Here is a 27482-nt window from a genome sequence, read left to right as displayed (position 1 = left end):
ACTTAGTCTGAAGCCCGCCCCTAGCCTCCATTGGGCTGTCACTACGTCACTCATTAGACGCTTCCTGCTTACCATTGGCTCAAATTTATGCGACGCGAGCGATCAGTTTGTCCACGCCCCGTTTGCTTGACGTCACGCCTTAAGGCCAGCATCTGAGTGGCGTGGCTGAAGAGCGGAATCAAAGTTCCTGTGTCTCAGTGGTTGGCCGAACCGCTTATCCTAGACTGACACCGCCTCGGTAACTAGTGAATTATGCTGATTCGGGGGCTCCTGCGGGAGGCGCCATTTTGTAGTGAGGGAGGGAGGCTGGTCCTTGTGACCAGCCGGGAGGGAAAAAGGGTGGCTGGCGCCATATTCCCCACAGGGGCTAGGAGATGGCCTTGACTTTTACGGTGGGCTTCTTGGAGCGCGTTTTGGAGACTGGTTGGGCTTTGCTTAGAGATTGCCGTTTGTCGTACTGTTGGGAGGGAAATGGTTGTGAGGAGCAGGACAAGATGGGATGCGTAACAGCTCCCTGGGGGCTCTTGGTGCCAGCTGGGGCCTTCGGTCTTGGAAGAGGGCTCCGCTTTCCCGAGAGTTGCTGTAAGGCGGTCAGTGGTTGCCAAGCTCTCCGCGCTTCGGTCGTCCAGGCATCACCATTCGATGGGAGGGTGAGCCTCCTATCGCCCCCCCACTCCCCCAAAAGCCTCGGAGGAGTTTGGCAACGGGTAGCTAAGGTCTTGGACTCCGCTGGGAGAGTGCGGTTCCTTTTGCACATTCATGTTTAGGTTCAGAATTTGAAAGTCTTTAATGGTGTCGTACCTTCTCTCTCTTTTTAAAATCGACCTTCATTTTCACTTTACCTTTTGTATGTTTCGTGAATTAAAGGAAAGCGAAAAGATTGGGAAAAGCATTTCCTGTGTCTCCGTGAACCTAGTCAGAATGAATACAAATTACTTAACTAAATTTAGATAATTGTTTTTCCACGTCCTAACCCCAGCTTCAACTATTGGGAGTACTAGCCGTTTCAGGAGTATTCAGTAAGTTCATTTGCTTTGGCAGCCAGGCTGAATAAAGAGATAAAAGTTTGTTAAACCGGGCATTCCAGGTGTGGAGCTGAGTTACTACGAGAATGAGGAGGCCGGCCAGTTGTAATAGGTTAGTGTTCCGCTTGCAAAAATTGGTGCGTGCTAGATGATGTTAGATTTAGTGTCTTCGACGTTTCAGGTGGTTATGGAATGGAATGGCCAAGGGGGTTAAGGCAAAAGAACGTTAAAAATAGCTCTCTAAATGAAAATAACTAAAATGTTTTTGATGGACAGTTGAGCCTAGTTCGAGATTTCAATGGTACCGTGTTTCTTGGAGAGGAGTAAGGGGCAGGCTGAACCTACTCAAGTTTAGTTGAATAATTGGTGCCCAAACGCCAGTCCAAAAAAAATAACGACTTTTTGAGTTTTGTTTGGATACATACTATTTACACCTTTGAAGCAGTTTTCGTTATGCCCTTACAAAAATGAAAAAATAACACAAAATTGGATTAGGTCACTTGAAACTGAAGGAATTGGCTTATTGAAAGCAGCCTCCTGCTCAGTGGATAGGTTACCTTTGACATAAAGGGAGTTCAGATGAAAAAAAGCTTTTTAAAATAAACCAAACCAGGGTGTTTTAACTTAACACATTCTGTACCTTCCAGGTGTTGTATCTGTATTTGGTAATCAGAAATGTTATTAAAGGAAACAATATTTCTCTGCAGTTTAGCCATTTATTACTAAGTTTACTCATTAAAATACAGAATTTAAAGAATTCATGTATAAATTTGTATGTTTTTATTACGATTTATCCCCCTTATACCATCTTCTACCCCACCCAATGCCCAGAGCTGTCAGCCTGCTCTTTATGATTCTGTTTTACTTGTTAAACGATTTAAAAATTTTTATTCTAAGGGAGAAAGGAAAGGAGGAAGAGGAAAACAGATTGGTTGCCTCGCAAAGGCCCCAACCATGGACCTGCCCACAACCCAGGCATATGCCCAGGTTGAAGGGGCATCAACCCGGTGACCAACCAACTAAGCCACAACAGCCAGAGCTCAAAAAGAAGTTTTAGGTTACCCATTAATTGCAAATTGCAATTACAAAACTTTTTTTGGTCTTTTTTTTTTTTTTTAAGATTTTATTTACTTTTCTTTAGAGGGGAAGGAAAGGAGAGAGGGAGAGAAATATCAATGTATGGTTGCCTCTTGTGGGTCCCCTGCTGGGAACTGGCCTGCAACCCAGGCATGTGCCCTGACTGGGAATCGAACCGCAATCGTGAGGCTTGCAGGTCCACACTCAATCCACTGAGCTACACCAGCCAGGGCGGTCTTTTTAAAAATTAAAGTATTTTTTAAAAATTAATTTACATTCAGTATTATTTTGTGTTAAGTTTCAGGTATATAGCAGTGGTTGGCCAATCATATACTTCACAGAGTTTTCCCCCCTCATACTTTCAGTATCATACATAGTTATTACAATGTTACTGACCATATTTCCTATGCTTTACTTCATGTGACTAGATAAGATACTGTAATTCTTACCCGATTCAGAGAGAAACCCTAACTCTTGATTTTTTCCACGGGTAGTGGAACTTTGTGTTAACAGTATTTACCAGTGATTTTAGAGTTCAAATGTACAGAGTATTCAGGGCAATCCATAATTTTCAAATTTTCCCCAAATCATATTTTTTCCTGTCCCTTATATTTTGAATTAATGACTTGAAAATATTTCACTTCCAACCAGTGCTAGTAGTCCAACCCCTTAAAGCTGGACCATCTGGTCAATTCATGAATAGGCTAATTTATTTCTAGCTCCCTTTAAAAACTGCCATTGTGATTTTAAAAACATTTCAGTAACTGAAAACTTTCTGGAGAATTGAGCATATTTGTACCATGTCAACCAATAAAGTATTACATGTGTAAAAAAAAAAGATACAAAGAACTGCATTAAATCCTAAAAATATCTGAGACAAGGTGTTTAGAGATGACTTGGGTTTATTAAGTTATTTCTGTAATACATTTGAATTTTTAAAATCATGGATTTGTAGTTTTAAAAAAACAAAAATTTAAAACCAAACTAGTAGCTTGCTCTGTATTGGGAGCTGTGGCTGCAGATGTATCGACTTGTCTCACAACCTGCTGCCTCATCCTTATGGTAAAAACCACTTATGCAAAGAAGAAAAAAAAGGAAAAAAAAAACCTACTTATGCCATGGCGTGATTGGCAGGATACACAATATGAGAATATAGGTAAACAAATTAGCACAGTGCCTACTAGAGATGCATTCAAGGGCTTAATGTTAAACCATCTTTCTCCAGTTCTCACTTTAATGGTCTCTACAGCAGTGGTTCTTAAGCACTTAAAATAATAGTTCTATTTATTGCAGTTGGGGTGAAAGCTATGAACAATATGCTAAAAAGTTTGTAGTTTCATAGGGCTTTCTTTAGGGAGTCCTTGGCCTGTAGACTGAATCTCAGTTAATTTCAGTTTCCACACGGAAAGTGTTAATCAGGGCTTAATTAGAACATGTTTCAGAAGTTTATGATGAGGTTACTTAAACTGCTCCTTTCCAATCTCAGATAAGTGGTTCTCAGTTTATATGATGACATAAGCATAGCTATACTACAACTTATGTTTTGTTAGTGGCTAATTGAATGATTCCCCTCATTTCAAACTGGTAATTACAGTATGAAGTTTTTCATTTACCAGTTCTACCCTTGGACCACTTGTTAACCTCATTCATTCATCTTTGAAAAATCACTGAGTTTGAAGTTTACCAATTGTGACTAATATATGTTAAGTTTATTTTAGTGGCAAACTGAGGAAGTACACTCAGTTTACACAATGCTATAAATCTTGAAAAGACCCTGAAGATTCCAGGTGTCCCTTTGGAAGTGGCTACTTCCACAGATTACAGCTTCATTTTAGGATCTAATTATATTTGTTTAAAGTAGAGCATTCCAAACAGTGAAAACCAAGTTTCGTTAATAGACATAGTAAGTCCGCACTGTTTCAGCAGTAGTTAAATAGTGGATAGTACATGAATGAAGTCACTGCTCTCAACATGATTTTATTTTCCTCATTCTCTTGAGACAAATAATTTTTATAATTTTTATACCATTTTATAGAAAAACACTTAAGTGCTTTTTTCTTTTTGGCAGGGGGAAGGGTTGGCTCAGTCTTAAATCCCTAATGCTATGAATTACAATGAAAAGTGTAATACATAAGCAAGTTTACAGGAAAAAAATAATTTTAAGGATCACCATCCTAAGTTTGGCACCAGTTTGGACTGTTTGATGGGGTAATGGCGATTAAAAATCAAATGAACTAGTAGCCAAAATATTGGGGTAATAAAATCTGAGACTATTTTACAGATACATAGCCATGAGTAAAGTTATTCTTAACATATTAAATACATAAACATTTCATGTTACATTTTAGAAAACTTGTACCAAATTTGAGACTTGCTTTAAACAAAAACTGAAAATTGAGATACTTGTACACTACAAAATTCAACATTTAAGTTTACACAAGTCATTTTTAGTATATTCACAAGGCTATGGAACCACCAATATTAGGTCCAAAACATTTTCATCATCCCCAAAAGTAACCCTGTACACATTAGCAGTCACTTTATTTCCTCCCCAACCCTTCCCGGCAACCATTAATTTCTGCTTCTATGGATTTGTCAATCCTAGACATTTCATATAAATGGAATCTTTTCTGTCTTGACTTTTTTCAAGAATGGAGTACTGTTAACATACGACACTGACAAGTTTCCAAGGCTTATCAGTGTTGTATGTTAACAGTACTCCATTCTTTTTTATTCCCAAATACATGATTTTATGGATACACCACATTTTTATTCAACTGACAGCTTTTCTTGGATTATTTCCACCTTTTAGCTGTAACGGTAGTGTTAACAATCATGTCCATGTTCTTGTGTGGACACACCTTTCCTTTCAACTCTGTAAGAGTGGAATTGCTGGGTGACCCTACCTTCAATCTTACGAGGAACTTCCAAACTTTTCCACCAGATAACCATTTTACATCTTAGCAGTGTATGATGTTCCTAATTTCTCATCTTTACCAACACTTGTTAATTGTCCACCTTCCTAATTATAAATATGCTTAGTACATGTGAAATACCTTATTTTTATCCTGATTTCATTTCCCAAGTGACTAGCCATGTTGGGCATCTCTTCCAATGATACTGGCTTTGGAGAAATGTCTACTTGTATTTCCTACTTTAAAAAAGCTATTTATTTTTAGGTAGAGGGGAAGGAGGAAGAGAAAAACATCACCATGTGGTTGTCTTTTGTGCACTGACCCCAGTGGGAACCTGGCCTGCAACCCAGGCATGTGCCTACAGGTAATCAAATCAGTGACCCTTTAGTTCACAAGCTGATGTGCAATCCACTGAACCACAACAGCCAGGACTCTTTTACCGTAAATTGTTTTTGCTGTTACACACTGTGGATTTGCTTCTGCTTTGGTGTTATACCCAAGAAACCGCTGCACTGCCTAAATCACAGTGAAAAGGATTTATGCCTCTATTTTTTTCCCTAAGAGTTTTATACTTTGAGGTCTTATATTAAGTCTTTCGATCACTATAATTTTTGTAAATTATTGATGAGGTAAGGGTCCAGCTTCAGGTTCTTGCATGTAAATATCCAGCTGTCTTAGAACAGTTAAGATTCTTTCATACATCGAATGGTTGTGGCATCCTTGTTGAAAATCAGTTGACCACAAGTTTGAAGTTTCAGACTGGACTCAATTTTATTCCATTGGTCAGTATGTCTGTGCTTATGGCAGTATCACTGTCAAAATTACTAAATCATGTTCACATTTATGATGGGCTATTGTGCAACCCTTGTATTTACATACCGACTATAGTTATCAGTTTGTCAATCCTGCAATAAGGTAGCTGAGATTTTGAGAATTATACTGAATCTATTGATCAATCTGGGAAATATTTCCATCCTTATTATTTACCAATCCATGAACATGGATGTCTGCTTATTTAGGTCTTTCAACAGGTTTGTAGTTCTCAGTGTTTTTCACTTCTATTAAATTTATTCCTATTTTCATGCTATTGTACATGGAATTTCCTGAATTTCACTACTATATAGAAATACAACTGATTTTTGTATATTGACCTTGTGTCCTACAATCTTGATGGTCATTAGCTCTTTTTGTGTGGATTCCTTAGGGTTTTCTTGATATGTCATCTGTGAATTCACTTCTTCCATTCCAGTCTGGATGTCTTTTATTTCCTCTTCTTGCCTAATTGCCTTGGCTAGAACCTCATGTAAATGTTGAAAAGAAATGGCAACAGGGGGCATGCTTGTCTGGTTCTCAGTCTTAGTTTTCAAGTCTTTAAGTTTTGGGTAGATGCCATTTTTCAGGTTGAGAAGGTTTCCTTGTGTTTTTGGTTTATTAAAAGGATTTTGAAAGAAAAAAAAAGATGGAAAGGAAGCATTTAAAGGATTCAAAGTAACTGACAAATTTCAGTCTATACATGAAAGATCTATAATAAATATACAAAAGAATTAACACCTATGTTTTAAAAACCTGGAGGGGGATTACCTCAGACCAAAAAAAAGTTACTTCTCAAACATATTTATTCCTGCCCTGGTTGCTGTGGCTCAGTCAGTTGGGGCATTGTCCTGTAGACCAAAATGTTGTGGTTGGATTCCCAGTTAGGGTACATGCCAGGATTACATAGCAGGGTCCCCAGCTGGGGGACTATAAAAAGTAATAGACTTTTTCTTGCATATCAGTGATGCCTTTCTCCCTCTCACTCCCTCTCCCTAAAAATAAGTAAATAAACTCTTTTTAAAAGATATCCTTGAGTGAGAAAACAAAAAAGGTATTTATTCCTCCCATAGTGATAAAACCCTGGATTTCTAGATGGGACCTAGTTTCCCTTTGTAAGAAACCATGCACCAACATATTATTTCAAAGGTGACCAACTTCATCAAGGGTAATATTGCAACTTCAGGTTAGATGCTAACAAATAGTCACAGGTAATTGTCACCAAAACAAATGTATATAAAAGAGCTGCGATATTTATAACTGATTTAAGGTAGTTTTAGTATCCATTCATCTTACGAACTTTGGAATACCTACTATATTATAAGACATTGTACTGGACTTTCCCAAAGACCTTTTGTAATGAAGTTAATAAAATTCTTAATGACTTTTTCTTCATGCTTACTTCAGGGGCTATCTTGGAGGCTGAATAGCAGCACACAGCCAGTAGAGCTATGGTTTGACCAACCCTGCTCTATACTCTGGTCTCTTGTAGAGGTGAGCATAATAGTCACCATCCTGATGAAGTGTGTAAGTTTGCAATCACCATTTTATAACCTGCAGAGAAACACATGAATTTCGTTTAATACTGATAAAAATCAAAATTATATGCTTAACAGCCACTAAAAAAGACAAATACTGACACCCATACAAAATCAGAATTCTACAAATTGAAAAATGTTACAGGGCCCTGACCAGTGTGGTTTAGTTGGACCTCCTACCACAAAGCGAAAGGTCACTGGTTTGATTCCCAGTCAGGGCACATGTGATGTGCGCACTGGCTTACAGTGCCTGCGGTGTCATGGATGAGACATGAGACAAATTCACTTGGACTACCAAATCCTGTGGAGGAAAGGGGATGGCACAGCTACTCCCTCAAGGAGGGAGTGCCTCGGAGTGGCCTGGCAACTCTCTCAAGGGGAGAGAGCACGCTGACCCTTGCCTAAACAGGCTTTCATTATTTTTTTTTGCACAGGAGTTTAGGTAAAACTTATTACTCATTGTCAGGCAGTAAACAGTAGATGGTACAAAGAACCATTAGGGCTTTTTCTAAGTCAGGGTCTATTAGCTAAAGGCTTACAAGACTTTGGTAAACAAACTCATTTTCTCCTCGGGCCTTTATCATTTAACTAAAAGCATTCTTAGCAAAGCAGGCTTCACAGGATTGTTAGCAATTCTTTCTTAGGCCAGATCATCCCGGATCCCGCTCTAGCCGGCAAAGGGCTGCATGCACCACCTTCCCCATCACAGGTTTTCAGGCTTAAATGGCTAGGTCAGAATAGCGGGAGGGAGGGAGGGAGGGTGTGTGTGTGTCCATCAATCTCTCTTTGTTGCAGGCCCCCCCCCCATCCTTCCATGATGGTCTCCCAAGTGATTGTGTCTGGGTTAGGTTGCCCTAACAGAGACTACCTGTCTCTGACTATCTGACCAGGGGGATGAAGTAGAGGCAGTGTTTGCTACCAGAGACAAGCTTTGTCTCCTCGTGGCTCTCATTCCCAAGGTCACTCACTCAGCCTTAGCCACGGGTTGGGGTGGTGGTGGTGGTGGTGGTGGTGGTGGTGGTGGTGGTGGTGGTGGTGGTGGTGTGTGTGTGTGTGTTACAACTCCTGAAACCAGGCAGACCAGTTCCCAACACACATGCCTAGGTTGTAGGTTACATCCTAAGCTGAGGCACATACATGAAAGGCTATCGACCGATATTTGTCTCTCACACTGATATTTTCCCCCCTTTCTCTCTGCCTTCCCCACTCTCTAAAAATATACACATAAATAAATGAATAAAAAAGTCATAGGGTAGTGAATTTGTGGGAAAGGCTGTAGATGAATAAAACCTACATGTAGTTTACTACACATTTGGAAATACTGTCCAAAAAGTCATCAGGCCTTGCCAGGTGGCTGAGTTGGTTGGAGCATGTCCTGTACATCAAAAAGTTGCTGGTTCTATTCCCAGTCAGGGCACGTTTGGGAGGTAACCAAAATTTTTCTCCCTTCTTCTCTCTCTAAAATCAATAAACTAGCCCTGACTGGTGTAGCTCAGTGGATTGAGCGCGGGCCTTCGAACCAGAGTATCGAGGTTTGATTCCCAGTCAGGGCACATTCCTGGGTTGCAGGCCAGTTCCCAGCAGGGGACACACGGGAGGCAACCACACATTGATGTTTCTCTCCCTCTCCCCTTCCCCTCTAAAGATAAATAAATTAAAAAACAAAAACAAACAAACAAATACATAAATAAATAAAATCAATAAACAAACTTACCCTTGGATGAGAATAAAAAAATTAAGTTGTCAAAAGTCCTATAACCTTGCCTAACAACACTAACATATATATCAAGATCCACAATCTATAAGAAAGTATAATTTGATGTTTAATTTAAAGAAATACTGAAAATAATTAAGGTATATATTAGATGAATTAGAAACTACCATTTGAACACTATTTAATATTAAATATAGTTTAATTTTAAGGTCTTTAATTTCACTTCAAATCCATAAATGGAAATTAGTTTGGATTGTATGACAGAGGAAACAATAAAACTTGTTCTCAAAGACATACCAATACATTTTCTTGAAACAAAATCTCAGCAAATGAGAATTTTCATACTGTGCACTGGAATAACTAAAACCTTTATTAGATATGGTTTTCCATTAACAATGTGAAAACTGAAATTATCAATTCAAAGAGCAGTGAAGTCTGAAATTTAAAAAAGTAGGCTAAATATTAGGTAAGGGACAAAAGATAAAGGAAGACAAAAATGTTTAATACTATTCAATATCTCCCCTCTGTACACAATGTTTCATATATACAACTACTCCATTTTAATTTTATTGATTTTATATAATAGTGAAATCCCCTTAAGCAACCTATGGTATACAGATGGTATCCAATTTGGTGGGGGGGAAAGTAGAAACACACTTGATTAAGTTTTCACCCACACATTTTAGACAATATTTTGGCCAAGATTTTCATAGTAAATTCATTAATATAGGAAGTACTTTTACTCCTTCAGTGTTAAAATAGAAAACCAAACAGTGCCAACCACAGTAGCCTAATTATTGGCATACAAGAAAAACACAACACCAATGGGTTTTCTTCATTATGCATTTTAAATATCAATATGTGCATGTTTCATTTTTAGTTATAAATTTAGTCTGTTATAGAAACAGGATTGGTTGTTCTGAATCTATTGAGATGATGCTTTCAATTTGAAATATTGTGTGCACACATGTATATAAAAATTATCCAATGTATGACTCATCTGACATGTTTAAGATCAATAAAGGCTTATTTTTTGACATGCAGTTAGGAGAGAGGGAAGCAAGCCAATCTCTCTACATTGGTTGCTGGCTTGTTTTTGCAGTGGTATCAATAGTGGTTTTTGGAGGGAACCATGTGCCTTCAGCCTATCTATTTAAGATCTGATACCACAATTGAGGGGCAACAGGGGAGGGCATATGATATCAAATTTTAAAAGTGTGCATTTTGCACCCTTTTTAGGTACAGAATAAAAACAGGCCAATGAGGAAAATTTTTTATAATTAGGAAACACTGCAATCAAATCAAGACGTAATAGCCGAATTAAGTTCTTTTAATAGATTGCATATATTGATGTTTAGCCATTAACTCTCTGATAACTCTTTAAAAGTAGAACCTTATATCCAATTTACATGCTTCAAATATCACCTTTCTTATTTTTTACAGTAAGGTCTTGTATCCAAATATCCACTTGTACACCGAGAGCTTTAAGAAAAAACAGGACACAAAGGGAGTTGCCATTTTTTAGCAGCAATGAAATATCATTAACCCCTTTTAACATACCGAATTCAAGTCACTATCAGAGGTGAGCGCACCACAAAGTCACCAGGTACAAAATTGCTAGTACATTTTTAAATTAATAACTTGAAATTACCCTGCCCCCCACCCCATTACATCCCTTCTTTTTATAAACAGCAAACATTTTGCTATTTTATACATAGGCTAGCAGGCTTGTTTCAATATGAAAGTGCTAATTCATTTACAGATTTTTAAAAATCAGTTATGTAGTGCTACAATAAATGTCCAATCTACATAGAAACAATCTTTGATGAGTGAAAAGATAAAGACTGAATAAGGTTGTCGATTACCTTATTTACATATGAAGAATAGATACCCAATGGTGAGGAAAAGACAGAAATCAGACAAATACTCATAGGTATAAAATTACATCTACCTTTGAGCTTATACTGTAAATGAGACATTTTAAATAGTCCTGTAGCCCATGCCTATTTTTTCCTCAGAAAAAGAAAAGCTGCCTTCATGACATCCCCTCGTTTCATATTTCCACAGTGTCACCTGAACTTTCAGTCAGAATCTTTCTTTCTTCAAAAAATAAAGAAAATACCCACCCTCCATTCCCCCCCACACTCAAAATCCCTCTGGATTCTTTTCCAGTGCCAAGTTGCATGATCAGGTCTGACCTCCGGGGTTTGTTTTTCCTTTTGTCCATCTATTGATCAATTAGTTTAGAGTAGATAATAACATGAACCAGTTCTGGAACTGCTACTAGGAGGAACACAAGCTCATCACTACAATCACACAGCAGGAAAGTGATAACTCAATTCATCCCTGGTGCTGGGCCTCCAAAATTGAAAGAGCTTGGCACAACTGGAGCACTAAATTTGTATCCTCCATGCTTCTCAATCATTTTGGATTCTGGAAGAGAAGTGATAGTTTAATACAACATGTGACCATCTTACTACTTTGGAGAAAACAAGAAACTGACACATAAATAAAAGCTTAACTACTGCCCTGGCTGGTGTAACTCAGTGGATTGAGCACGGGCCTGGGAACCAGATGATCGAGGTTCCATTTCCAGTCAGGGCACATGCCTGGGATGCAGGCCAATTCCCAGCAGGGGACGCATGAGCAGCAACCACACATTGATATTTCTCTCCCTCTCTCCTTCCCTTCCCCTCTAAAGATAAATAAAATCTTAAAAAAAAAAAGCTTAACTACTAGTATTAAGCAGGAAGTTCCAAAGTTAGGCTATGTATTATCTAAAGTGTTCTTTTGTGAAATGAATACTGGCTAGAATGTTTAATATAGTTCTGAAACGGTTTTCATAACTTCTAATTTTTTTTACGCTTTCTAATAGGATTTTCAACTACCAGGCCATCACCGTAAGCTTGAGCAACCTTATTCGAGCTTCTGCAAACTAAAAGTAGTCTTCAACTACACTTAAAACAGTAAACTGCTGCCAAACACAAAATTCATTTTATTCCTTCAGTAAATTCCTATCAACTGCAACACCTGTAAATTTTATATAGTTAAAAATCACTTAGCCCTGGCTGGTGTGACTCAGTTGATTAAGTGCTCACCTGAGAACCAAAAGGTCCCAGGTCCCAGTCAGGGCACATGCCCAGGTTGTGGGCCAAGTAGGTCCCCAGTGGGGGACATGAGAGGCAGCCACACATTGATGTTTCTCTCCCTTTTTCCAACCCTTCACCTCTCTCTAAAAATAAATAAAATCTTGAAAAAATAATTTAATATAAAAATGTAAAGCTCTATCAAATCATGAATTGCATGAAAGAGGGGTTGTGATCAATTAACATACCATGGGCTGCCCTTCTTTGATCAGCCAGAGTTGCTATATCCTGTAACTGTTTTCTTTGTTCTTCATTAAGACCATGAGTCAGAGCCTGATACCACACAGGATTGCGATTTTGTATAGCTATCAAAAAGAAAAGAAATGGGGAAATGGCAATAATAAGAAAGGCTTGACAGCTCCTTTCAATTCTGTTCCTGTAGTCCACCTCCAGTTCTAAAATTCTGATTTTATGTTCCCGCAATAATAAATTTTAAGTTACTTGCGAAACAAATGATACAGGGAGGAAAAAAATCTGGTTTAACATTAATGTCTCAAAAAAACCTAACCATTCTCATAATTTATATCTCTAGCAAATAAGGACTCAGAGCCTAAACCAGTTCTTACAAGTAACAAACTAGGGAAAGCTTAGATAAAAATTCTCAGGTCTCTAAATTAAAAACCAAAAACAATAAGCATTAACTACATGCATATAAAGGTGTGAATGATACAAAATAAAAGCCTCATTTCTTTCTGCATTGCCTATTCAAAAACCTTTCTTAAATACACCTGCTGTCTTTTTATAGAAAGCTCTACGGTGCTTAAGTTAAAATCGATGCTCACACATTTTTAATATTATAGTCTAAATAATGGTCAAACTCAACCTGTGACAAAGGGAGAATAAATTTTCCTAACTGCCACAAGACCAGGTGTCAAAAACCTCAAAATGTTTGCACTAGATGAACTGGGATATAATGGTAGCAAGCCTGACCATGTATTTCCCTACTTCGATTAAATAGCTATAGAAGGGACATGTGCATGGTGAGAAAAAAGGAAAGGATTCCAAGACCATTAATTATAAATTGTCCAATTCTCAGACAGGTAAGTGTCAGTTTGGCTGGAAAGAAAAGAAACTCAAACACACACAAACAGAAGAGCAGATACTTCTAGAGTAAGCTGGGATGCTAGAAATCACAGGTGGGAAAGAGAAACTGTCAGTGTGTAAACTGTTTTAACTACACTATTTTCCTGTAATGTGAATGTTGCAAAATTATAGTCTAAATAAAAATAACAGAATGAAGAAAATGCTCTCAAACTATGACAACAATAGAAATAACTCTGGTTACTTTACACAACACTCTTAAGTCATAGTATATTTGATATACCCAAATCCCTCTAAGGGAAAAATCTAAGAACAGACTGGTTCATGGAAATGGATCATATAGAGCTATATGAATTACATATAACAAGCTGACTTACTTTGAAATATAGCTTTAAATATCTGATATTCATCAACTGGGTTATCTTCATCATCAATGATTGTGGAATAGCCTTCCAGAGCAGTCTCCTCAGCATCGTTTTCTTCCCAATCATCATCATCGCCATCTTCACCTGCTTGCTTAGCCAGAATCTCCAAATATTCTTGACCGTCTTCATCAATGTCATCTTCATCGCTCCCTAGTTCCTCTGCCAAGACATAAAATAGGTGCTTTTGTTAACATTGTAATATTCTGTTACTGAGCAAACTGACAGTGATAACAGTAAATCACAATTGAATAAAATTCAAGGAAGAGTCCCCAGAAAATGGTGTTTAAGTATATGTTTAGCAAAAAGTAGGGAAAAATTCTCATTGAAATGCAAGAAACCCAACCACAATTCTTAATATTAGAGGTTTGAAAAAGGACTGCAAAATAAGAGATTCAGCACTTGGTATACTCTGAGCCATATGGTTTATACCAAATAAAACACTAATAGTAAAGTAATACAGTTTATAGTATATCCACAGAAGACATTTTGCAAGATTTTTTTTAACAGCTGAGTTAGTGAATGATAAAAGACAGAAATGGTGATAGCTATCTTACTTTGGAACTGTTAATTTCCCTTAACCAACATTCTATTAATTTATACTTTTGTAGTATACAGTGTCTTATTGGTGAAATGTATTAGGCAACATCCAATTTATTTTATAGTTAGGATGCTTATGTTATAGCACTAAAAAATGATAGATGTTTGTCAACACTAAGAGCCGTAAATGCCTTCTTTGCAGAATTAACACCAAATGATGGATGACGCCAGATGCTACAGAACAGCCTGAAGGCCTGGGAATGGAGAATCATCCAGAGCCGAGTCATGGCTGGGGTCCAGGCCAGGGCCAAGGCCCTGGAACTTACAGAGTCAAGGCTGGGAACAAGGAGTGGATCCCCATCACTAAACTGGGGCACCACATTAAGGACATAAATATCAATGTACTGCCTCTCACACAACCCCAACTGGGAACCTGGCCCACAATCCAGGCATGAACCCTACCAGGAATTGCAACAGTGAATTTTTGATTTGCAGGACGATGCCCAACCCATTGAGCTACACTGGTCAGAGGCACTACATAATTTTATACAAGAAAAATAAAATGAAGTAAGCCTGTTAAAAAGAAGAAGGAGGCTCTGGCTGGTGTAGCTCAGTGGATTGAGGGCAGGCCTGTGAAACAAAGGGTTACTGGTTTGATTCCCAGTCAGGGCACATGCCTGGGTTGCAGGACGTTGTGGGTCAGGTCCCCAATAGGGCCTGCATGAGAGGAACCACACATTGATATTTCTCTCCCTTTCTCCTTCCCTTCCCCTTTGTCTAAATATAAATAAAATCTTTAAAAAAATTAAAATTAAAAAAAAGAAGAACCATAAATGCCTGGAAGTACTTTATGTATTAAAGATATGAGAAGTTCTAGTCTTCATGGAAGTTACCCTTGGGGGAAAGTAAGATTATCTTTCTATGAATAATGAAAATAAAAACATTTGGTTATGACCCTACATTGCTTTTAGAAAAAGGGCTAATAAAACAAATTAAGTCCAGTGATATTCTAACTAGGTAAGTTTGGCTTCCTCCATCACAAATCCCTTACCTGTTTCATCATCATCATCAGCTTCATCATCGTCATCACTGTCATTCTCATGTTCTGCATGGCAGGCATATGCTCTTTTTAATCCATTAAATAAAAGGATAAAAGCTGGCAAAATCTGTCCAGAAACCTGATTTAAAACTTGTGGTATTTGTTCCATATCAATAAGAGCACACAGGCCCAAAACACACATCTTTCTGTCATGTAGCCTAAAAAATAAAATAAAGATTTTTTTCTTTCTTTTTTTCTTAATAAGCAGTTTCTTATAAAGTTAAGTAAACAAATATCCAATATATGCCACTTACCCCAAGAAACAATCAACATCATTAAGCCACTGTGTAATAAAATGATTTGTAACTGGTTCAACATTATTAGGAAAGCGAAGATTTTCTAAGGTATTAAGTAGTAGGTGTGGATTATAATACAAAGCTGCAATGGCAACTTGCAGGCACATTGTTCGAAGTTCACTTGTCTTCACTTCTCTTGTCAGTCTCTCTAAAGCTGCTTCCACAAATAAGGGAATACACTGTAAAGAAAGTTATAAAAATATCTGTGTAAGTAATAGCAATCTAATTATCCTACCCATATTAACTTACTTTTTGCTTCACCTCACCTCTTTCCCCATTAAATGATACAATAGTTTTTTATTGAGGCATTTCACTGGGAAATTTAATCTTAGAAAGAGACAAGTCTTCAATGAGATATTAGAGCCTCACCACAACAGCAATCATGGATTCAGTATTTCTATATTGACAAACTTTACTGTGATAACCATGTCCATATACATATATATCAACTCATTACACTGTATATTTTCAACTTATACAATGTTATATTTCAATTATATCTCAATAAGACTGTAAAAAATTCTTTTTGAAACCAGCCATGGAAATTTAATGACTGAATCTATTTTACTGCAAAGTGATAACATGGCAAATATAACAAAATCAAGGTCAAAACAGAACTTACCTTGCATGTTAACAAGTTATCATAAAACAAGACAGTCAAATTAAACACATGATCATTATTATACATTGGTTAAATATTAAACCAGTTTATCTAGGTGTCATAATAAACAACAATGTACAGAATATATAACAAATGGCCCAAAAGAAAAAAAGTGGAGGGAAAGATTTCTTCTCTGAAGCCTCACAAACGAATCATTAATTGTTAGCCTCACTGACCTGGTCAATGCCACGCCCTTTGCACTGTAGAATGATGACCTCTAACAATTTTGCTGCGTGACACTCTGCATCTTCTCCTGCAACTCCTGTAAGAACCTGATCAATAAAATATAAGTTGGAGTGAGGCATCATGAAAACTTTCAACCTGAGAATTTCTATCCCACCTTCAGTCTCTGGAGAATTTAAGATATTCCAAATAGATATGCAATATTCAGACTATAGGATAAGCATCTGTGAGGATGTGGAATTGATAGTCTGTCATATTCTAGCAATCTGGATCTTGGTCTAAATAATCAAAGCTCTTCTCCCATAGTGCCATTTCTGGACAATAGCGTGTTGACCACTAACTACTTTCTCATACAAATATGTCAAAGGACCTTCACCTTAACTAAAGCACCTAACTTTTCTCAGGGATATTTGGCTCTTATGTAAAGAACTACAAAAAAAACTAAGCTGATATTGCTAGGAAAATCTTTTCTCTATATAAGTTTAAAAAAAAAAATACTGACATTGGAGTGGCACAGGAGAAAAGAAAAGGCAGCTTGTTGATGGCAAATGTCCACAGACAAAAAAACATGGATGAGGCATGCTAGTTAGCAGTAGAGGTCTGAAAATATTAACAGTAAGTGTTTTGAAATATGATAGTGTAGATATCTGCACCCAAAGTATTATCATAATACTAGTATTGACAATAAATATTAAGTAAACATATCTAGATGATTACTTTATGATCAAGTATTCAGAAAAGAAAGATATCAATAAGGACAAGCACATCTAAAAACAATGGAGTAAAATCACTTTTTAAATGCTTCATGTTAAACAGCCTGCTGCCTCTCAACAGGCACAGTTAGAAATTCAAAAATTACCAATTACAGTCACTTTGATACCTTTGATTCCTAAAGGATCCCACTTCAAGTATTTAACCCACACCTCAAGTTTTTCCCCAAGATTTTCTTTATTTTTTAGACAGAGGGTGAGGGATGGAGGAACAACAATGTGTGGCTGCTGTTCACGAACCCCCACACTGGGAACTTGGCCCACAACCTAGGCAAATGCCGTGACTGGGAATTGAACCAGCAACCTTTTGGTTCGCAGGCTGGCACTCAATCCACTGAGCCACACCAGCCAGAGCCCCATACCTCAAGTTTAAGAAAAGCATTTTAAAAAGTAGCATTCACTGGAAATTTATCTTATGATTTTTACAATCTTGCTATTTACTAGGTAATTACTATATAGCCTCTGCAGCCTCCAAGAATTTTATTTAAAAAAATATCTGTAATAAATCCTGATCCTTTAAAAAAATCTCCAGATTCTTCTTTTAATTCAAAGCCCAGCAAAGAACTAGGCTAAGGTTAAGCTCTAAGCACAGTGAAAAATCAGAAACACTTATAACTCCAATTAAATGTCAAGAGAGCAGACAGAAAATACTTGCTCCAGCCATTAACATAACACCAAAGGAAAGTCTTGTTTAAACTTTTAAACCACTCCTCCCCGACAGATGTCAGTCAGTCTGACATGTTCCATGTTATCTATGCCTGTTTCTATTTTGTTAGTGTACTGTTCATTAGATTCCCCACAGAAGTGAGATCATAGGGTATTTGTCTTTCTCCGACTGGTTAAAGTCCTTATTCTGTTAGACCTATATACTCTGTTCATCATAATGTGGTATCATGTTGCTTTAAAATTTCAGTTTTTTATAGCACCAGCTTCATGACATATATTCTTCTATTAATTAAAAATGACCTACCTTTTTGCACATACTGTATATCATTTCAAGATACTTGGTATCAGACAGAAGTGTGTCTGTGTCAACCGTCACATAATTATGAAGCAGAGGCATCATATCTGTATTAAAAAGCATCAGTTAATTACCTTTACTAATATAAATGCTTTATTTCTGAAAAATCTCTTTAGAAAAAAGAAAGCAAACATGACATTGTTTTGTTTGTAACATTTACTTTCAATTAAGGCATATTCATTTATAATTAGATATAGAAATGAACCATTATTAAAGTGAATTCCTTTACATTTAGTAGTTACAGCACAAAGATTATACAAAAAGAACACCCACAGTAAGGAGTACAACAATAAGTTTAAAAGAAAAAATCTAAACCAATACTAAATATTAATATAAAACAAAAATCATTACTATGGGTTTTTATCAACTGCTACTGATAACATGCAAACAAGGATACACCTAGAATATTCAAAACTATGTGTTCAACTGAAATACTAAAAAAAAAAATCAAAATGGGAGTATTTCCACACTGACTTGACTTACCTGTAAAGTAATCAAAGCCATCCTGTTGAAAAACCTCAAATACCAGAGGTAGAAGCTGCCACATCTGTGGAGACACTTGTTGGCATGTCAAACTGTGTGCTAAAGAGAAGATCTCCTCATAGAATTCTAAAAAGAAATATGAAATAATTAGTATAATGCTTGCTAATGTGCAACAGCAGTAAATTACCAATAGGCCCTGGCTGGTGTAGCTCAGTGGATTGGGCAAGGGCCTTCAAACCAAACAACCGTGGTTCGATTCCCAGTCAGGGCACATGCCTGGGTTGCAGGCCAGTTCCCAGCAGGGGATGCACAAGAGGCAATCACACACTGATACTTCATTCCCTCTCTCCTTCCCTTCTCTTCCCCTCTAAAGATAAATAAATAAAATCTTTTAAAAAATTATTATGATAGTCACAGGTATATACCTAAGACATGCTGCTGTAAAACAGTTCCGATGACCTGTAAGCAGATTCCCTCAAGCTGCTGGGTTATCTAAAAAGAGAAGGAAAAAAAAATCACATGGAGGAATCAGAGCACACTGAATGAATAACTGAATGATGTATAATGCAATTCATTGCATTAAAATATAAAGTTAATATTGTTAAGAAATCATGGATAATTCTTTGCTTTGAAATGATTCACTCATATTGTGATGTTACGAATCAACCTGAAATTCAAATTTAATGAAGTACCATCAGAATAAGACAAACATAAAGAATAATATGCAAAGTCTATGCAAAAAGGAAACAATAACATACTGGAAAAATACAAATAATTATGAAAATAAAGGAGCCACACCATTCTGCAGACAGACTTTAAAAATTTTGTTTGTAAAAAAATAAAATAAAATTTTGTTTGTAAATATAGACTAATTCAGCCCAGATATAACTGAGAAGTCACTGTCTGAGGTATACACAGCTATCTGAAATAAAGCATTATTCCCACCTCTACCAATAATTCTTAAGTCACCTCCACTTATATAATTATCTCAATATATGAGATAGAGAACCAGGCCCCTAAGTTATACAACACAGAGAGAAATTATAACTTCTTTTTAACTGTTAGTATGGTCTTCAGTCAGATCACGAATGCCTGAAATTCATGGGAATGTTTCTAAAGAGGCAAGGGGAAATAAATAAACTTTACTAATCAGAAATTAAAAACAGAACACCCATCTCAAATACGTCTTCTTCAAATAACTGGTTTGTTAACCATAAGGTAGTTTAACTTTTGGGTTCCTTATGGCTTCCGCCTATCTCCAATTATCATCTAAGATAAAAAAAGAGTTTATTAAAACTTCATGTTGCAAAAGGCAATTAACAGATAATCTGAAAACGTAATATATGAATGTAAAAAATATCTACACTGGTGTTGTAAATAGCAAATTCAGGACACTGATTACTTCTAAGGGAAGGAATTAGGGAAATGAGATTAGGAAGTCGTAGCCCAATAGCTTCAATTACATCTATATGAAATTGTTTTTCTTATTAGAAATAAAGTCTAATGGGTATACCGTAAAATGTTAAAACCTAATAAATTTAGGTGGTGGTTAAAGGGTATTGGTTATACCCTTTATAAAGAGTTTTTCTCTGTTTATTTCTCTTTTCTGTGCATTTCAAATAATTCCATTTAAAAAATTCACTTACAATTCAAAAAGAAAACTAGAGACAGGGAAGGTTGCACAACAATGTGAATCTACTTACCACCAAGGAACTGTACACTTGAAAGTATTCTACCATAATTTAAACATTTTTTATTTAAAGGAACACTAGATAGAATATGTTTTCCTAGGAATCACCATACTTTTGGATCTGAGAAATGTAACCTAAGAGGAAGCCAAAAACCTGACCCTTGAGGTAAAGATACTGTAACACAAACACCTTCTTCCTTCTAATAGTAAGGAAACTAAAATCCTATATCAATCTTATCCATAAAAAAATGGAACTACTTAAAAGATGGAAGAATGAAGGTGCATGAAAAGATGACCAAACATTTTAAGTTAGAAACTCCAAAAAGGATAGTTCATGAAGAATGGCTTGAAATAACCTAAACCCTTCAAAACACTGGATCATTTTGTTACCTCTTTATGATCTTCAACTACACTAAGAAGAGTGTCGATGGTGTTCAGGATTCCCATAGCAGTAACTGCTTTGTCATCACTTCCTTCTTCATCTGGTCCAGTCTGGATTACTTGATTAAATGTCATTGCCTAGATTCAAAAGCACATAATTTAGGTTTGCCATTAAAGCAGCGAAACACATTTTGGTCTAAAACTTAATTTTTTAAATATTCCAACTGGGACAGCAAAATCAATCAAAGCCTCCAAATTGATTAACAATAATTAAGAGTGAGGACACTATAATTAAATAGTCTACTCTGTGAATTACTAGGGTATCTTAAACAAGTTACTTGAACTCTGTTCCTTATAAATTTTGAATATTAAGCCCTTATCAGATATATCATTGACAATTATGTTCTCTGATTCAGTGTGCTGTCTTCCCATCTTGTTGATGGTTATCTTTGCTGTGCAAAACCTTTTTAGTTTAATGTAGTCCCATTTGTTACTTTTTCTTTTGTTTCCCTTGCCTGAGGAGATATATCAGAAAAATATACCGCTGAAAGAAATGTCAGAGATTGCACTTCCAGTGTAAAACTCTTCTCAGAGTTTTATGATTTTGAGCCTTACATCAACTCTTTAATCCATTTTGAGGTTATTGTTGTATATGGTGTAAGAAAGTGGTCTACTTTCATTTTTTTTTGCACATCTGTCCAGTTTTCCCTACTCCATTTATTTACTAGACTAATCTTTACCCCACTGTATGTTCTTGCCTCCTTTGTCAAATAATAATTGACCATAAAGGAGTGGGTTTATTTCTGTGCTTCCTATTCTGTCTCACAGATCTGTTATGTCTGTATTTATGCCAGTACTATGCTCTTTTGATTACTATGGCCTTGTAAGTATACTTTGGTATCAGGTAGATTGATTCCTCCAAGTTTGCTCTTCTTTCTCAAGATCACTGTTACTGTTTAGGGTCTTCTATAATTCCATATAAATTTTTGGAATATTTATGCTAGTTCTGTCAAATACACCATTGGTATCTTGATAGGAATTGCGTTGAATCTACAGGCTGCTTTGGGTAATGTGGACATTTTAATGAAGTTTTAATTCTTCCTATCCATGAACACAGCATAAGCTTCCATTTATTTGTAGTTTCTTCAACTTCTTTCTTTGGTGTCTTACAATTTTAGGAATACAGGTTTTTTATATCCTGGACTAAATTTATTCCTAGGTATTTTACATTATTTTTTGATGCGATTGTAAGTGGGCTTGTTTTCTTAGTTTCCCTTTCTGATAATTCATTACTGGTATATAAATATGAAACTGATTTCTGGATATTTATTTCGTATCTTCTACATTACTAAGCTCATTAATTGAGTCATTTTTTTGGTGGAAGCTGTAGGGTTCTCAACATACAGTATCACAAAATCTGCAAATAATGAGCTTTACTTCTTCCTTTCTAATCTCGATGCCTTTTATTAATTCTTTTTCTCTGATTACTATGGCTAGGACCTATAATATTGTGTTGAGTAAGAGTGGCAAAAGTGGACATCCCTGTCTTGTTTCTGATCTTAAGGGAAATACTTTTAGTTTTTGTCCATTGAGCATGATATTGGCTTGGGTTTGTCACACATGGCTTTTATTATATTATGTTCCATTTAGAACTATTTTGCTGAGAGTTTTTATCATAAATGGGTGGTGGATTCACAAAACTTTTGCCATTGCTTAAATCCATAGCAAATACCAAGAGTTACATTCTTGAAATCTTAACAGCAGGAATATAAACTGCATCAAATAGTTCATTGTAGAGGGAAAAGAAATGAGTAACTGTTGGACACATGGTCATATTCTCTATCACCCTGAAATAATTCACTTAATTCTCCAAAGATTGGGGCTATGTAAAGTAAACAAAGGCCATCAATAAAATAACATTACACAAATTTCATTTTAAAAACATTTATAACCTCCCTGGCTGGTGTGGCTCAGTGGATTGAGTGCTGTATGAACCAAAGGATAGCTAGTTTGATTCCCAAGTCAGGGCACATGCCTGGGTTGTGGGCCAGGTCCCTGATTGGAGGGTGCATGAGAAGCAACCACACACTGATGTTTCTCGCCCCCTCTTTCTCCTTCCCTTCCCCCCTGTCTAAAAATATATATATATTTAAAATTATAACAAACATGCCTACTTCATCTTTAAATTGTGTCAAAACATTCCAGGAAACTACATGAACAAAGCAATCATAATGCAATGTGACGTAACAGTTAAGGATATATGCTTCGTATAGGCATATAGCTCAGATGTGAATCCAGCCCCACCCATTCTAGATATGGGGCAAACCACTTTATTTCTTTATATCTGAAGTTTTATTTCAATATAACAATAGTCCTCACACAGGACTGTGTGAGATTTAAACAAGTTAAATATTTATCAAAGGATTTTAACAGTATCTACATATAGTAAGCTCTATGAAAATGCTTTCTATAAGGTAAGTAATACATAAATGATTGGTTCAAATTACATACCAAATGTTGTGTCATTTCTACTGCAATAGGAGTAACTTCTTCACTATACTCGCAGATCATTTTCTGAATTACATTGGTAAGATCATCATTTTCTGTTTCTCTTATAATATGAAGAAGAGCCTGCATTACAGGTCTTATGAATGGTGTGATGTATTCTTTAGCTGTAAGATGAAAAGAGAAAACAACTTAGGCCAAAATAGATAAAACTCCTTAAAACCTAACATAACACACACCAGAGTAAAAAAGAGATAATGTTACATGAAAAGGAAGATTATGTGTCAAGTACCTAGGATCATGCCTTATATAATCATGTGAAAACCCACTGCACTATTTTTGAGATAAACACTTTACCTTTTTCTTGATTGCTGATTAATACTTGAAGTGCAATGGCAGCTTCCACTTTCACAGGCATTTCCCTATCATCAATCAGACATCTTCGTGTCAGTTCTAAGGCCGTTTGCAAGTTCTGGTCACTTTTGAACTTCACTTCACAAAAGTAGTGAAGGACCCAGCAAGCCTTTAAAAAACATTGCAGTGAGTTGCTATATCTTATGTTAAATTCCCCTAAACTATACAGTATATCTAATCCCCAAATTCTGTGTGGGAATTTGGAGGCTGGCCAGTGTAAAATTATGTCCAACGAGACCACACTAGACCAGTACTATGATCCCAACTTACTCTTTGGCTGCATGATGTTTGTGTGGATAGCAAGATCTGAATGCAAAACACAGACAGACATTGCTATCAGACACAGATGAAAACTATGCACACATTACATCAGCCATTTAAAGATTTACATGAAACGAAATATGGCTTTTAAAGTGAACATTAAAACATTTCCCTTTTTAAAGTCCACATAAGCAAGAAGTCATTCATTACAAGATGTAAATATATAAATTAATACAACATTAAAACTTACTCTTGCTCTCATGTAGCCTAGTTCACTGCTGAATAGAGGAAACACATGATTTTGCAACATGTATTCCATCTGATCTTTGTAGATCTTTTTCTGTAAATACAAACAAATATTTTTGAAGCAGTTTCAAGTATAATAATCTCAAATAACAAACAGATACACCAGTGTTAAAGGTTACTACCAATTTTTAAACATACATTTATTCTGGTTCTTTGAACTCTAATATCCACATCCAATTTTCTTTTTCTCAAACTTGGCCACCAAAAATACTGAATACACCCTGGCCCAATGTGACTCAGCTCATTGAAGTGTCAACCTGTAAACCAGGGCACATGCCTAGGTTGTGGGTTCTGTCCCTGATCAGGGTGCATATGAGAACTGACCGATTTTTCTCTCCCGAACTAATGTCTCCCTCCCTCACTTCCCTTCTCTAAAAATTTCAACAAGCATATCTTTGGTTGAAGATTAAAATAAAAACAAACAAACAAACACTGAATACATTTTTAAAATTCTTTTCTATCGTTTGTTTAGAAAGCAACTGCACTGAATCTTAGCAGCACTGGTATTTGAATAATAGAATGTGGTTGATTTTATTGCTTACCTTTTAAAACTTTTTCTTGCAAAACTACTACAATGAAAAAAAAACCCTGGAAAGGTTCTAAATGAATAGAACAAAGATTGATAAACATCCTGCTTTTAAGGAATAATCTGGATATCTAAAAATATACTTGTACTTTAAAAATAATAACATGATTCTAAGAAGAGTTCCTTGAATTGCATATTAAATCAAAATCAAAACTGATAAATACTTTCAAAACTTAAGAACTGACTAATGAGACATGAGAACTAAATGCAATGGTGTGATCCTGGCATGGGCCATGGACCAGAAAAGACATTTGTGATAAATAAACTTTAGATTATTATTTATGAAGAAGTCAGACACAATGTTTACAATTAAGTTGAGGATTCTAAAGATAAATCCACTCCAGTCATTCATTCTTTCCTAGAAAATCTGGCACAAAAGCATTATGTTCCTAGGCTGTAAATAGATGCATTCATGTATACAAACTTCCTTAAAAATCAATTTTAAAAAGAAAAAACCCTCTATTTTACAATTGTTTTGCAACATAAAAAGAAAACTCATGTAGCTTCTCCAAGACGTAACTTAAGTAGGTAGAAATTACACTAACCTCCTCCCCAGGACCAAACTGGAATTACAACCAGATTATAGAGAAATCATCCTAAATAACAAACTGCACAATAACTGGAGAAAAGCCAAGGACTTATGGAAGAAACCTCATCACCACAACGAGAATGGTAGGGAGTACAGAAGCACAAGAGGGATGGCTGGGCTCCCATGGGCAGCAGCTAAAGTGCTGGTGGGATATTTCAGAGGTGGTGGGGGGATGGGGCTGGGGGAGTGGGGATCCCCCTGGGACTTGCGGGAATCCAAACCCCAAGCTGGGCTACCCAGCATAGAGCACCAGAACTGGGAAAGGAACCCAAGTATCACCCAGCTGTGAAAAGCAGTAGGGTTTCTGTCCACCAGGCAGAGACAGCTGGAGACACAGAGAGCTTCTTAAAAAACCAACACACAAAATTTTGTTTACAGCCACTTACCCTCGGCTCCCACAGAAGGAAAGCAGAGCGGACTAGAGACATGTCAGAAGAGACTGAAGCTGGCTCTGTGGAGAGTGCTGAAGGGTCAGCCATCAGGATCCCTGTCTTGAATCATTCCTCCTACTGTAGCAGCCACCTTCCTCAGAACACTCCACTCCTTGAGGCATTAGCCTGGAGAGGAAGCAGCCCCACCCATAGGAATCCTTCTCAACCCACCCAGTGGAGCTGAAGACTGGCTGCTCAGTATAGCTGGAGGCTATTTTAGGAATTAAGCCCTTGAGCTCTGAGACTTTATTGACCTTCTGTTGGGCCCAGTGATGGTAAAATCTGGCCTTTGTGCACAGCTTGGTTCTTTCTGCACATACCTGGCCTGTCACTGGGAGCCAGCCACAAGCTCTGGATTGCTAACAGCTCCAAACAGGTTGCTCAGGGCCAGTCACAAACTGTGTCTGACATAAGACTACACCAGCCTCTTTGTGGATCTACCTCATACACAGAAACACATAAAAGGAGGTAGCCAAAAAGGGAAGACAAAGTAACAGGCCCTCCAAGAAAGAACAAGAGAACTCTCCCGAAGAACTACTAAATGAAATGGAGGCAAGGAAGTTATCAGATATAGAGTTTAGAGTGCTGATTATAAAAATATTCAATAGCATGAAAAAAGACAAGAAACTGTAAAAAAGCACCAGTCAGAAAGAAAGAAATGCAGTATGTGAAATAAGGGAACAGCATGAAATATTCAAAGTGATAAAACACAAGAACCTACAACCAAAAACACTCTACCCAGCCAGGCTATCATTTAAAACAGAAAGAGAAATAAAGAAATTCCCAGATAAGAAAAGGCTAAAGGAGGGACTTCCACCAAGATGAAGGCGTAGGTGGAAACACTGTACATTTTCCCACAACCAAGTCTAAGCAACCAAAAACGCAGCCAAACCACAGAAAATTGAACAATACGGTAGTCTGACAACAATGAATCACTCAGCCAGGCCAGTAAGAGGGGCAGAGCCAGCAGCAGAGCAGGTCAGGAAAAAAAGACCCCCGACCCAGGCACGCAGGCAGTCAAGGGCGGACCCAGTGTAGGCGAAAGGCGGCAGGCTGACCTCGGTCACACATTCGTGCGCAGATAAACCAGCCAAGGAGAGAGCAGTGAGACAGACCGCACAGGCCTCAGCGATGGGAAGGAGCAGAGGGGACTGCCATTGCGCCCTCTCTGACCCCACCCCCACATACAGCGTCACAAACCAGGGACCTGGGTGGCCCCATCCTGGTGAACAACTAAGGCTCCCCTCCTCATACGTAACAGGCATGAACAGATCAAAACATGGCTCAAGAACAACTCAGAGCCCCAGAGCCCATAAATCTAAGCGAACAAGAAATTGCCAACCTATCAGAGGCACAGTTCAAAACACTGGTGATCAGGATGCTCACAGAACTGGTTGATTTTAGCCACAAATTAGAGGAACATATGAAGGTTAAACTAATTGAAATGAAGGGAAAGGCACAGGAAACCAATAGTGATGGAAAGGAAACTGGGACTCAAATCAAGGGAGTGGACCAGAAGAAAGAAAAAAATGACCAAACAGAAAAATATGAAGAAACAAGAGTTCAAAAAAATGAGGA

The 27482-nt window shown here is 37.1% G+C and overlaps 1 protein-coding gene, 1 long non-coding RNA gene and 1 other non-coding gene across 4 annotated transcripts in view; 1 reads left to right on the top strand and 2 right to left on the bottom strand.

The window, feature by feature from the left end:
• Positions 1-174: 174 nt before the first annotated feature.
• LOC128628531 (uncharacterized) lies at positions 175-15107 on the top strand. Its single transcript, XR_008392939.1, has 3 exons — positions 175-238; positions 5282-5381; positions 14431-15107. It is a non-coding gene; the product is annotated as an uncharacterized LOC128628531 (long non-coding RNA).
• Positions 10392-27482, bottom strand: part of IPO7 (importin 7) — a 64983-nt gene continuing 47892 nt past the window's right edge. For both annotated transcript variants that reach the window (XM_037133793.2, XM_037133794.2), the window contains 13 exons: positions 24243-24332; positions 23675-23840; positions 23324-23484; positions 20822-20950; positions 19167-19233; positions 18742-18867; positions 18208-18305; positions 16461-16556; positions 15582-15802; positions 15280-15485; positions 13644-13850; positions 12414-12530; positions 10392-11512 (listed from right to left, as the gene is read on the bottom strand). In XM_037133793.2, coding sequence (XP_036989688.1) covers positions 11415-11512; positions 12414-12530; positions 13644-13850; positions 15280-15485; positions 15582-15802; positions 16461-16556; positions 18208-18305; positions 18742-18867; positions 19167-19233; positions 20822-20950; positions 23324-23484; positions 23675-23840; positions 24243-24332 — 1782 coding nt within the window. In that variant the 3' untranslated portion in view covers positions 10392-11414. The remainder of the gene's footprint in view (positions 11513-12413; positions 12531-13643; positions 13851-15279; positions 15486-15581; positions 15803-16460; positions 16557-18207; positions 18306-18741; positions 18868-19166; positions 19234-20821; positions 20951-23323; positions 23485-23674; positions 23841-24242; positions 24333-27482) is intronic.
• Positions 23918-24102, bottom strand: LOC119040782 (small nucleolar RNA SNORA23). The gene has a single exon (XR_005080925.1). It is a non-coding gene; the product is annotated as a small nucleolar RNA SNORA23 (small nucleolar RNA).

This window comes from Artibeus jamaicensis, unplaced genomic scaffold (genome assembly GCF_021234435.1).
Source record: "Artibeus jamaicensis isolate MK-2021 breed Jamaican fruit bat unplaced genomic scaffold, CSHL_Jam_final contig_797, whole genome shotgun sequence".
NCBI lineage: Eukaryota > Metazoa > Chordata > Mammalia > Chiroptera > Phyllostomidae > Artibeus > Artibeus jamaicensis.
Note: the sequence above shows the minus strand (reverse complement) of the source record. Positions and strands in the feature narration are given on the sequence as shown.